This window comes from Sapajus apella, unplaced genomic scaffold (assembly GCF_009761245.1).
Source record: "Sapajus apella isolate SASKATOON/1434 unplaced genomic scaffold, GSC_monkey_1.0 scaffold185, whole genome shotgun sequence".
NCBI lineage: Eukaryota > Metazoa > Chordata > Mammalia > Primates > Cebidae > Sapajus > Sapajus apella.
Window position 1 is genome coordinate 230,426 of NW_022437125.1, and position 13,783 is coordinate 244,208.

At 49.7% G+C, this 13,783-nt stretch overlaps 1 protein-coding gene across 2 annotated transcripts in view; it reads left to right on the forward strand.

Annotated features, from left to right (window-relative positions):
• The window catches only part of CPAMD8 (C3 and PZP like alpha-2-macroglobulin domain containing 8), a 117,985-nt gene that overhangs the window by 28,613 nt on the left and 75,589 nt on the right, over positions 1–13,783 (forward strand). For both annotated transcript variants that reach the window (XM_032268715.1, XM_032268713.1), the window contains exons 11-13: positions 640–867; positions 5,141–5,311; positions 7,180–7,308. In XM_032268715.1, coding sequence (XP_032124606.1) covers positions 640–867; positions 5,141–5,311; positions 7,180–7,308 — 528 coding nt within the window. The remainder of the gene's footprint in view (positions 1–639; positions 868–5,140; positions 5,312–7,179; positions 7,309–13,783) is intronic.

Sequence of the window (13,783 nt, forward strand, 5' to 3'; positions counted from 1 at the left end):
AAACTAAAACCCGATTGGCTAACGACTTACTGCCGTGTCTGATCTCTGTTGGTTGGAGCCAGACTTTACAATCTAAACCAAAACCCAATTGGCTAGTAACTTAAACATTTTAAAAATAGGTAAGGGGCATAGGCTACAAGCTGGTACATGCCTGTGAGCACGTCCAGCACAGATATTTTGGTTAAAGTACAAGGATATAGAATGTACTACGTGCCTGTAAGTGTGTCTAACAGCTACATAGGACACGGCTTAACAAAGAGTTATTAGCACACGATTTATTTTTATTTATTTATTTTTTCTTTTTGAGGTGGAGTTTCGCTCTTGTTACCCAGGCTGGAGTGCAATGGCGCGATCTCGGCTCACCGCAACCTCCGCCTCCTGGGTTCAGGCAATTCTCCTGCCTCAGCCTCCTGAGTAGCTGGGATTACAGGCACGCGCCACCATGCCCAGCTAATTTTTTGTAGTTTTAGTAGAGACGGGGTTTCACCATGTTGACAGGATGGTCTTGATCTCTTGACCTCGTGATCCACCGGCCTCGGCCTCCCAAAGTGCTGGGATTACAGGCATGAGCCACCGCACCCGGCCTATTCTTGAACAAGGAAGGAATTTGAAGAGGAACTTTTACTTCCCACACTTTAGATCCTCGGCTCCCAGGACTTCGACATCTGCGTGAGGGACATGATCCCAGTGGACGTCCCTGAGCACTTCCGGGGCAGGGTCAGTATCTGGGCCACGGTGACCAGTGTGGACGGGAGCCAGCAGGTCGCATTCGACGACTCCACCCCCGTGCAGAGGCAGCTGGTGGACATCCGGTACTCCAAGGACACGAGGAAGCAGTTCAAGCCGGGCCTGGCCTATGTGGGGAAGGTAACTTGGGGGTGACTGTGCCACATCCCTCCGAGGACCACTGTGAAAACACCACTAGCCAATAGCTTCGCTTTGATGACTCAGCTGAAAATGGATCTCCTGACATAACTTTTGCAGAGGGTGGTAAGGGCTGGGGTCCCAGTTGAGGGTCGGGGACATTTTCCTCCATGGGAAAGAATGATGTACTCTATTCCACATGGACAGACATTTGAGTAGCCATTTATTTTTATTTTTTTGAGATGGAGTCTCGCTCTGTCACCCAGGCTGGAGTGCAGTGGCGCGATCTTGGCTCACTGCAACCTCTGCCTCCCAGGTTCAAGTGCTGCAATCCCCACCTCCTGGGTTGAAGCAATTCTCCTGCCTCAGCCTCCCAGGTAGCTGGGATTACAGGCACTCACCACCACGCCTGGCTAATTTTTGTATTTTAGTAGAGACAGGGTTTCACCATGTTGTCCAGGATGGTCTCGGACTCCTGACCTTGTGATTCGCCTGCCTCGGCCTCCTGAGTGCTGGGATTACAGGCGTGAGCCACTGCACCTGGCCTGAGTAACCATTTATTAAAGCAGCTCCTCTAAGGCAGTCCTGTTCCTTCAATGGGTTCATTTTTTTCTTTCTCTTTTTTTGAGACAGAGTTTGGCTGTGTTGCCCAGGCTGGAGTGCAGTGGCACGATCTCAGCTCACTGCAACCTCTGCCTCCTGGGTTCAAGCGATTCTCCTGCCTCAGCTTCCTGAGTAGTTGGGATTACAGACGCACACCACCATGCCTGGCTAATTTTTGTATTTTTAGTAGAGATGGGGTTTCACCAGGTTGACCAGGCTGGTCTTGAACTCCTGACCTCAGGTGATCCACCCACCTCGGCGTCCCAAAGTGTTGGGATTACAGGCATGAGCCACCGTGCCCAGCTTTTTTTTTTTTTTTTTAAAAGGCAGTTGCACTCCGTTGCCCGGGCTGGAGTGCAGTGACTCACTGCAACCTCCACCCTCCAAGTTCAAGTGATTCTTCTGCCTCGGCCTCCCTAGTAGCTGGAATTACAGGCACATACCACCATGCCCAGTTAATTTTCATATGTTTAGTAGTGACAAGGTTTCACCATGTTGACCAGGCTGGTCTCGAACTTCTGGCCTCAAATGATCCTCCCACCTCGGCCTTCCAAAGTGCTGGAATTATAGGCATGAGCCACCACTCTCGGCCCTTCACTGGGTTGACTTTATCCTCTAAGAACCTAACTCTTAGGCCTGTTCCTAAGACTGAGGGAGGCAGACCTGTGTGACATTTTCAACAGGCCTGTGCCTCCCACCCACCACTCAAGTCTTATGCACAATAAATTTTGAGGTGACCAGATGTTGTGATCCTTATATATATATATATTTTCTTAGAGACAGGGTTTGCTTTATTGCCAGGCTGGAGTACAGTGGTGAGATCATAGCTCACTGTAGCCTCAACATCCTGGATTTAAGCAAGTCTCCTGCCTCAGCCTCCTGGGTAGCTGGGACTGCAGGCATGAGCCACCATGCCGGGCAAATTTTTTAATTTTTAAATTTGTATTTATTATTTTGAGACAGAGTGAGACTCTGTCGCCCAGGCTGGAGTGTAGTGGTGAGATCTCAGCTAATTGCAACCTCCTCTTCCCAGGTTTAAGCGATTCTCCTGCCTCAGCCTGCTAAATAGCTGGGATTACAGGTGTGTGCCACCATACCCAGCTAATTTTTGTATTTTTAGTAGAGATGGGGTTTTGCCATGTTGGCCAGGCTGGTCTCGAACACCTGATCTCAGGTGATCCACCTGCCTCAGCCTCCTAGAGTGCCGGGATTACAGGCATGAGCCTCCATGCCAGACAGATTTTTAAATTTTTTTGTAGAGATGGGTTCTTGCTGTGTTAGCCAGACTGGTCTTGAACATCTGGGCTCCAGCAGTTCTACCTTAGACTCCCAAAGTGCTGGGATTACAGGTGTGAGCCACTGCACACAGCCATCATTCTTATTTTAATTGTTAAACTGGGGTAGGCTGGGCATGGTGGCTCACACCTGTAATCCCAGCACTTTGGGAGGCTGAGGCGGATCACCTGAGGTCAGGAGTTCAAGCCTAGCCTGGCCAACATGGTGAAACCCCGTCTCTTCTAAAAATACAAAAATTTGCTGGGCGTGGTGGTGGACACCTATAATCCCAGTGACTCAGGAGGTGAACCTGAGAAGCGGCAGCTGCGGTGAGCCGAGATTGCACCACCACACTCCAGCCTGGGTGACTGAGTGAGACTGTCTCAAAAAACAAACAAAAACCAAACTTGGGGCATCTTCACCCCAAATGCAGCAGCAGGAGCAGGGCACGGCCAACAGAGCCCAGTGTCATGTAAGGGGAAAATGGGCCACACCCCCGGCCCTGCCTCTGTCTATACCCAGTTCCCTTTTGCCGTCCGTGAGTGATGCTGGCTGGCTGCCCTCACACTGAGTTCTGAGCCTCCCACTCTGCTCTGGAACCTCCCTTCTCTTCTCCATGCCAGTGTTAGAGCCACCACTATCCCATGCACAGAGACACATCTCCCGTGTCCCTGGCTTTGAGGGTGGCAGCTTGAGTCAAAACTAAAGTCCCCTGTGCAGGATCAGAATGTGTATGAAGAAGAGGCTTAAGGCTACAAGCTTGGTAAAGAGGAGCATTTCGCATATGACAAAGTGTCTACCATCTGCATTAAAGAACGGAGTGGTTAGTCTGGGCATAGTGGCTCACACCTGTAATCCCAGTGCTTTGGGAGGTGAGGTAAGAAGACCACTTGAGGCCAAAATTGTGAGACCAGCCTGGGCAACATAGTGAGATACGGTCTCTAAAAAAAAATAAAAAGAAATAGGCCAGGCATGGTGGCTCACGCTTTGGGAGACCAAGGTGGGAAAATTGCTTGAGACTAGGAGTTTGAGACCAGCCTGGGCAACAGAGAAAGACCCCATCTCTACAAAATTAAAAAAAAAATATTAGCCAGGCATGGTATTGCACACCTGTGGTCCCAGCTATCAAGAGGTGAGGCAGGAGGATTGTTGAGCCCAGGGGGTAGAGGCTGCAGTGAGCTATGATGGGCCACTTCACTCCAGCCTGGGCAACAGAGCAAGACTGTCTCTCAAAAAAGAAACAAGAAGGGAGTGCTTAATGAGGAGCATGTGGGCTGAATCCTGGTTCACTCCACCACCAAATACCTGTACAGCTGAGGGCTGTTTTAGGGTTCTTTAGAGCCTACAATCTATGCTCCTTTCAAAACATGCGTGTCTGCTTTTCTGGCTGGCTCTGCAACCAGTCTGAATGAGTGAGGCTTAAGTGTCACACTGAACTGTCCATACCTTGGTATGGCATCATACTAATGGCCAGCACATGTAATTTGTACTTCATGACCTCTTTGCCAAATCCAAGGGCATGAAGGTCTACCCTTATTTTTTCTTCTAAGAGTGTTAATAGCTTTAGCTGTTACATTTAGGTCTATGATCCATTTGAGTTTATTTGTGTATATGGTGTGAGGTAGGGATGCAACTTCATTTAAAACATTTTTTTTTTTTTTCTTAAGAGACAGGGTCTCATTTAGTCACCCAGGCTGGAATCCAGTGGCACAATCATAGCTCACTGCAGCCTTGAACTCCTGGACTCAAGTGATCTTCCCACCTCAGCCTCCTGAGGTGGGACCACAGGTGCATGCCACCACACCTGGCTAATTTTTAAGCTTTTTGTAATAAAGTCTCACTATGTTGCCCAGGCTGTTCTGGGACTCCTGGCCTCAAGTAATCCTCCTGCTTTAGCTTCCCAAAGTGTGGGGATTACAGGCGTGAGCCACTGCACCCAGCTTCCATGTCTATCTTGGAAGCCTCTTCAGTAGCTGGAACCACAGGCACCCACCACCACACCTGGCTAATTTTTAAATTTTTCGTAGAGATGGGGTCTCACTGTGTTGCCCAGGCTGATCTCGAACCCATGGCCTCAAGCAATCCTTTTGCCTTGGCCTCCCAAAGTGTTGGGATTACAGGTGTGAGCCTCTGCATCCAGCCTTCATGTCTATCTGTATTCCATTATCTTGCTTACTGTAAGTTTGGAAACTGGGATCTGTGAATCCTTTTTTGTTTCCTTTCAGGATTGTTTTGGCTATTCAGGACCCATTGCGATTCCCTATGAATTTTAGGAGTAGTTTGTTAATTTCTATAAAGAAGCCCTCCCAGATTCCAGTGGAGACTGTGTTGATTCTGCAGATCAGTTTGGGGAGCATGGCCGCCTTAACCCTGTTGTGTCTCGGGTGACCTTTTCTAGGTGGAGCTATCCTACCCAGATGGCAGCCCGGCCGAGGGGGTGACGGTCCAGATTAAGGCAGAACTGACACCGAAGGACAACATTTACACCAGTGAAGCTGTGTCCCAGGGTGGACTGGTGGGGTTTGAAATCCCCTCCATCCCCACGTCAGCCCAGCATGTGTGGCTGGAGGTAGGTGAGTCCCCCAGACCCTTGTCATTCAGCCAGCAGGTATGGACTTGGGGCCTTCCCCAGGCTGGATGCAGGCACCGGATCAGTGGGCCCGGAGCCCGTCCCAGCCCTGGAGGGGTACACATTCCACCGGACAGTGGGACAGACAACACAGCCATCCTGGGGTTGGGTGGAAGGTCAAAGAGACATAAGGGTGCCTGGTCCAGTTGTGCCAAAGGAGTCTTCTCCAAGGGGAGCTCTCTAAATGGACTCCTGACCGTGGGGACGTCAGCCAGGCTGCTTCTGGGAGGGTGGAAGAGCATGGGTGGAGGCTCAGAGGCAGACCGTGATTATACTGTAATCAACATCTCACAAATGTTCAACGTCTCACAAATGCTCAAATTGAACCACTTTGGAAAGACACTGGGGAAAGAGCCAATGAGGGTGTCTGCCACCTCACCGGGATGCTCAGTGGAAAGCAGTGTCAGGGGAAAAAGTGGTCTTATTTCTTTTTTTAAAGACAGGGTCTCACTCTGTCGCCCAGGTTGGAGTGCAGAGGCACCATCGTAACTCACTGCAGCCTCAAACTGCTGGGTTCAAGCAGTCTTCCTGAGTCAGCCTCCCAAGTACCTGAGATTACAGGTGCATGCCTGTAATTGGCACCGCACCCAGCTAATTTTTAAATTCTTTCTGTAGAGAAACAATTTTTTTGCTTTTCTTCATTATCAATACAAAAACTCCTTTTCAAAATTATTTCAGAGACATGGTCTAGCTCTGTTGTCCAGGCTGGAGTACAATGGTGCAGTCATAGCTCATTGCAGCTTTGAATTCCCGGACTCAAGCGATCCTCCTGCCTCAGCCTCCCTAGTAGCTGAGACTTCAGGCATGTGCCACCATGCCCCAGTAATTTTCAAAAAAATTTTTTGTAGAGACCGGATCTTGCTCTGTTGCCCAGGCTGGTCTTGAACTCCTGGGCTCAAGTGATCCTCCCACCTCAGCCTCCCAAAATGCTGAGATTACAGGTATGAACCCACTGTGCCCAGCCCCCAACAGCCTTCCACCAATCTTGGACACTTGCTTCTGTTTTTTTCTTTTGAGATGGAGCCTTGTTCTGTTACCCAGGCTGGAGTGCAGTGGTATGATCTCTGCTCACTGCAACCTCTGCCTCCTGGGTTCAAGCAATTCTTGTGCCTCAGCCTCCCAAGGAGCTGAGATTATAGGCATGCACTGCCACTCCCAGCTAATTTTTGTACTTTTTTTTTTTTTGAGGTGGAATCTCGCTCTGTTGCCCAGGCTTGGATGCAGTGGCATGATCTCAGCTCACTGCAACCTCCGCCTCCCAAGTTCAAGTGATTCTCCTGCCTCAGTCTCCCGAGCGGCTGGGATTATAGGTGCCTGCCACCATGCCCGACTAATTTTTATATTTTTAGTAGAGACGGGGTTTTGCCATGGTGGCCAGACTAGTTTCGAACTCCTGACCACAGGTGATCCACCCACCTCGGCCTCCCAAAGTGCTGGGATTACAGGTGTGAGCCACCGTGCCCGGCCAAATTTTTGTATTTATTTATTTTATTTTTTTTTTTTAGTAGAGACAGGTTTTCACCATGTTGACCAGACTGGCCTTAAACTCTTAACTTCAGGTGATCCACCTGCCTCGGCCTCCCAAAGTGTGTGGGCCACTGTGCCCAGCTGGACACTTGCTTCTTGGAGCTAGGAAGAACGGGGTAGACAGCTGGATCTTACTCCCTGAGGATTGGGGAGGGAGTTCCCCAAATGGATATTGGAACATGAGTGGATGTTGCTTTTGGGTAGAGCGGGCAAAAGCATCCCCAAGACCCCTTTCTGCTCTCGATAGTCGGGTGTGGACCCAAGCGTCTTCTGTTCTTCAGACCAAGGTGACGGCACTGAACGGAAAACTTGTGGGGGCCCAGTACCTGCCCAGCTACCTCTCCCTGGGCAGCTGGTACTCTCCCAGCCAGTGCTACCTGCAGCTTCAGCCACCCTCCCAGCCACTGCAGGTAAGACTTTCAGCCGCTGCCCTTCCTGTAATCCCAGCACTTTGGGAGGCCAGGGGGTAGGGGTGGGAGGGGAATCACTTGAGGTCAGGAGTTCGAGACCAGCCTGGCCAACATGGCGAAACCCCATCTCTACTAAAAATACAAAAATCTGCTAGGTGTGGTGGTGCATGCCTGCAATCCCAGCTACTCGGGAGGCTGAGGCTGGAGAATTGCTTGAACTCAGGAGGTGGAGGTTGCCGTGAGCTGAGATCACACCACTGCACTTCAGCCTGGGCGACAAAGCAAGACTCTGTCATACACAAAAAAAGGCCAGGCCCGGTGGCTCACGCCAGTAGTCCCAGCACTTTGGGAGGCTGAGGTGGGTGGATCATGAGGTCAGGGGTTTCAGACCATCTTGACCAATATAGTAAAACCCTGTCTCTACTAAAAATACAAAAAAAGCCAGGCCTGGTGGCGGGAACTTGCAATCCCAGCTACTCGGGAGGCTGAGGCAGGAAAATTGCTTGAACCTGGGAGACAGAAGTTTCAGTGAGCCGAGATTGCGCCACTGCACACTCCAGCCTGGGCGACAGAGTGAGACTTCGTATAAAAAAAAAAAAAAAAAAAGAAAAAAAATGGCATGAGTGAGCCTCTAAGGCAGCAGTAGCCAGCCTTTTTGGCACCAAGGATTGGTTTCATGGAAGACAATTTTTCCACGGACTGGGCCATGGGTTGGGGCAGATAGTTTCAGGATGATTCAAGCACATTATGTCTATTTTGTATTTTATTTTATTTTATTTTATTTATTATTTTTTTTTTGAGACAGAGTTTCGCTCTTGTTACCCAGGCTGGAGTGCAATGGCGCGATCTCGGCTCACCGCAACCTCCGCCTCCTGGGTTCAGGCAATTCTCCTGCCTCAGCCTCCTGAGTAGCTGGGATTACAGGCACGCGCCACCATGCCCAGCTAATTTTTTGTAGTTTTAGTAGAGATGGGATGGTCTTGATCTCTTGACCTCGTGATCCACCTGCCTCAGCCTCCCAAAGTGCTGGGATTACAGGTGTGAGCCACCGCGCCTGGCCAATTTTGTATTTTATTTCTATTATTATGACATTGCAGTATATAATGACACAATGATACCACTCCCCATCACAGAGGATCAGTGGGAGCCCTGAGCTTGTTTTCCTGCAACTAGACGGTCCCATCTGGGGATAACGGCAGACAGTGACAGATCATCGGGCATTAGATTCTCATAAGGAGGGCGCATCCTAGATCTTGTGCATGCACAGTTCACAATCGGGTTCAGGCTCCAGAGAGAATCTAATGCCGCCACTGCGGATCTGACAGGAGGCAGAGCTCAGGTGGCAGTGCAAGTGATGGTGAGCGGCTGTAAATACAGATGAAGTTTCGATTGCTGGCCTGCCACTCACCTCCTGCTGTGCGATCCGTTCCTAACAGGCCACGAACCAGTACTGGCCCTGGGGGACCCCTGCACTGAGGGACCTAATGCTACGACTGACACAGGGACCTCTTATCTCCCCAGCAAGGGGAGAATTCTGTGGAATGCATGCATGCATTGCTGTTTATTTCTCTTTTCTTTTTTCTTCTCTTTTCTTCCTTTTTCTCTTCTCTCTTTTTTTTTTTTTTTTTTTAGATGGAATCTCGCTCTTTGACCCAGGCTGGAGTGCAGTGGCGTGATCTATGCCCACTGCAACCTCCGTCTCCAGGGTTCAGGTAATTCTCCTGCTTCAGCCTCTGGAGTAGCTGGGATTACAGGTGCCCACCAGCCTGCCTGGCTAATTTTTGTATTCTAGTAGAGACGGGGTTTCACCATGTTGGCCAGGCTGGTCTTGAACTCCTGACCTCCAGTGATCTGCCCACCTCAGCCTCCCAAAGTGCTGGGATTATAGGCGTGAGCCACTGTACCCGGCCCATTGCTATTTATTTCTGATGGACATTTAGGCCGTGGCCCAGGGCTGACAGTGATGATCACCACTGCTCCCAGACCTGACACAGGGCTGCTGCTATCGGCCAGATTCCCCACTGTCTTGAGCCTTCCGTTAGTGCAAAGGCCCTGGGAGTTTCTCCACCCAGACACACTGAGTGCAAAGTCAAGGTGAACTAGAGCCGTGTCTGCCATTCATTTCTCCTGTTTTTTTGCAATTCTGATTATATAAGGGGTGTGTGTGTGTGTGTGTATTTTTCTTTTAATTCATAGACTTACTTTTTTAAGAACAGTTGTGAGTTTGTACAAACCTTGAACAAAAAGAGTTTCGGACTGGGTTTGATGGCTCACACCTGTAATCTCTGCACTTTGGGAGGCTGAGGCGGGAGGATCACTTGAGCCCAGGAATTTGAGACCAGCCTGGGCAACATGGTGAAATCCTATCTCTACCAAAACCAAAACAAAAAGAAAGAAAGAAAAAAAACCCAGCCAGATGTGGTGGTGCATGCCTGTAGTCCCAGCTACTCAAGAGGCTGAGGCAGGAGGATCGCTTGAGCCCGGGAGGCTGAGATTGCAGTGAGCCATGATCGTGCCACTGTACTCCAGCCTGGATGACAGAATGAGATCCTGTCTCAAAACTTAACTAAACGTTACCTATAGCTTGCTATTGACCAGAAGCCTTGCTGAAAACATAAAGAGTCAATGAGGCCGGGCACGGTGGCTCATGCCTGTAATCCCAGCACTTCGGGAGGCTGAGGCAAGCAGCTCACTAAGTCAGGAGATCGAGACCACCCTGGCTAACACGGTGAATCCCCGACTCTACTAAAAATACAAAAAATTATCCGGGCGTGGTGGCATGCACCTGTAATCCCAGCTATTCGGGAGGCTGAGGCAGGAGGATCGCTTGAACCTGGGAGGCGGTGGTTGCAGTGAGCCGGGATTGCACCACTGCCCTCAAGACTCCGTCGCAAAAAAAAAAAAAAGTCAGTGAACACAGATTTTGGACTTTGTATGTATTACATACTGTATTCTTCATAAAGAAGAGCAGGTATCTTTTGACTGTTGATGAAGTAGGAATACATGATCATAAAGGTCTGCTTCCTTGCCGTCTTCACGTTGAGTAGGCTGAGGAGGAGGAAGAGGAAGGGTGGGTCATGCTGTCTCGGGTAGAAGTGGAAGAAAATCCACATATTAGTGAAGTGGGCAGTTTAAACCTGTATTTTTCAAGGGTCAACTGTATATATGTGTGTATATATGTATATACTATGTGTGTTCATAGATATCTAGATATCTACATCTACATCTACATATACACATTTTTTTTTTTTTTTTTTGGTCAGAGTCTCATTCTGTCGCCCAGGCTGCAGTGCAGTGGCACAATCTTGGCTCACTGCAGCCTCCACCCCCCGGGTTCAATTGCTTCTCCTGCCTCAGTCTCCCAAGTAGCTGGGATTACAGGTACCTGCCACCCTGCCCAGCTAATTATTTTTGTATTTTTAGTAGAGATGGAGTTTCACTATGTTGACCCGGCTGGTCTCGAACTCCTGGCCTCAGGTGATCCACCTGCTTCAGCCTCCCAAAGTGCTGGGATTATAGGTGTGAGCCACTGCACCCCACCATGCACATCTATATTTAAGGTCCATGGACGTCCCTCGGTTAATTCCGTGGGCTAGAGGCAGGCTCACTGGCTGGGCCGTTCGCATCCTGGCCGCAATCCCAGCAGGGCCTCTGGCTCAAGCTATAGCCCCAGCCTTGGCAGAAACGTCACCCCTAATGGAAAACAGTTGCCATCACAGCGCCCAGGGCCCCACCAGCCCATAAACCTCTCATGCTCCTTTTCTGATCACATCGAGGCCCCTGGGGTTTGGCTTGCAGGAATCGTGGCGCCGGGACTGCCTGTTTCCTGGGATTAACAGCCCTTTGCAGAGGTTGTAAGAGTGAGAAGTCGGACAGGAATCACGCCCGGCTTGGCTGAACACACGGTCCTTGTAATGCCATTAAACCAGTGGTGCAGGGTGTGGGGGACGCTGGTGCTGGCCTCCTCCTCAGGGGACAGGAAGGAACCTTGTGTTCTCCGCTGGCCAGACTGTTGTTCTGCTTAGGGGAGGACCTGGCTCTGTCACTCAGATCTTGCTCCCCAGGTGACAACTCAATTCTGCTTGAGGTGACTCAGTAAACCCCAGCTCCTCCTCTCCACCAAACTGCCGTGAGGGGCCCGGGGCACAACCTCAGGGCATGGGGGAAAGATGGGTTCATGCTGGGGCCAGGCTGGGCATGGTTCAGGGACCTCTTCCCCTTCTTCTAGCACCAGGGCCCAGGCAGGAGGGAGCTGGGGGGCTCCACTGCCCACATCTTGGCACCTACCCTTCTGAACCTGTTTTGCTTGGTGAACGGGGGCCATCCCTCCAATCTTTTAAGGTTGTTTTGATGCCACAAATTTAGTGCAGAAGAGGAAAAAGATTTGTGCTCTCCTTTTTACTCCCAAGATCTCAAGCAGTAGGGGACTTTTGTTTGGGTGTCTTTTTATAAGGGGGACATTTATAAATTTAGAATGAAATTGAAAATGTTAGTATAATAAACAACCACAGGACTTTCACTTAGATTTGTAAATTAATATCTTTCCTGTATCTTTTCATTCATCCCTCCATCCACCCTCCAACCCTCTCTCCATCTCTCCATCCTCTCCCTCTTCATCCCTCCCTCCATCCGTCCTCTCTCCCTCTATTCATTCACCCTTCCTCCCTCTCTTTTTCGTCCCTCCCTCCACCCATCTGCCTACCTACCCATTATCCACTCAACCTCTCTCCATCCATCTACCCTTCATCTGTCCATCCTCCATCCATCTATTCATCCATCCATCCACCTTCCCTCTCCCCCTTCATCCATCCATTATTCATCCATCTACCCTCCCCCCTCCTTTCTTCCTTCCCTTCTCTTCCTCCTCCACCCATCCATCCATTTATCTGCCATCGATCCATCCATCCATTCATTCATTTGCCCTTCATCCATTCATCCACCATCCATCCATCCATCACCCACCCTCTGTCCCTCCTTTTCTTCCTCCACCCATCCATCCACCCACTACACTTACCTGTTTACCATCCATCCATCCATCCATTCATCCATCCATCCATATAGGGTCCAACCCTATAGGGTTCTGTGAGCCCCTCCCTGCTGGTGCAGAGATGAGAAACTGTAGAAATCAAAGACACAGACATAGAGATAGAGAAAAGAGAGTTTGGGTTCGGGGGTCCACTGCCAACCAAAGCGCAGAGACCTGCAGTGGCCCCGAGTGCCTGGACACTCTGACTTTTATTGAGTACGGAGCAGGGGGCAGGGAAGGTAGGGTGAGGTAATGGTGGTCGGTGACAGGGTGAGGTCAATCACGTGTCTTGGAGATAGGGGGCCCAAGATTTTCAAGCAGCTGAGGTGAGGAGAAAACCTAATGTGTCAGCGCTCGTCACATATTTGTCACAAATGTCAAGGACATTAATTCTTCTGAGAAAAAGAAAAACCAGATGCAGAAACAGGGCGTGAGAGTGGGCATGGAACGTGACTGCTGAAGCACAGCATCACATAGACACAGTGAAGCCCCCGGATGTCCCCGGGCTTCCCTGATAGCGTCAGGCCTTGCCACAAAAGCTTGGAGAAGCGGAGTTTTCTCCTAACTCCCCCAGGAAGGAGACATCTCGGTCATTTTGGACATCTCCTTCGCTAGCTGGCTAAACCGCAGGCGCTTTCACAGCGCTGGCGCTGCCACACAGCCGAGGCGCCCTCCAGCAGCACTTATGCGGGCGTGACAGAGGGCTCAGAGCATCTTGCCTTAGGATCACTTTGTTCACAATGTCCCCTCAGTTCCATGCTTCATAACCCGATAGTCATTAGTAAAATCAAAGGTAATATTGAGTATATATCTTTTTAAGTGAGTAACTATAAGATTATATGTGATTATGTAAAGGAATAACTATGCCTACATTTCTAATTCTTTTCTAAATCAATATTTATATGGGAACAGGCTGAGGCTTCAGACCTTTGCCACGGCATTTGGGGGTTTCGCCCCTACACATCCATCCATCTGCTCTTCATCTAGTCATCCACCCTTCACCCAGCCATCCATCCACCCTCCCTCCATCCTTCTTTTCCTCCTTTCTTTCCTTCCTCCACCCATCCATCCACCCGCTACACTTATCTATTTACCATCCATCCATCTGCCCTTCATCGAGTCATCCACCCTTCATCTATCCATCCATCCAACCATGCACCCTTCATCCATTCATCCATTCTCCCTCTGTCCATCCTCCCTTTGTCCCTCCTTTCATCTCTCCATCCATCTGCCAATCCACCCATCCACCCATTTCTCTACACATTTTTTGGCTGCAGCACTTGAAAGCAAGTTACAGACATGATAGTGGTTCACTCTTAAATACTTGACCATATTGTATACTTAAAAAAAAAGGCATTCTTTTACCTGACCTCAAGGCCATTTTGTTAGGTCACACCTAAGAAAATTACATTCACTGAATCCTATCTAATTCATAGACAATATTCAGAT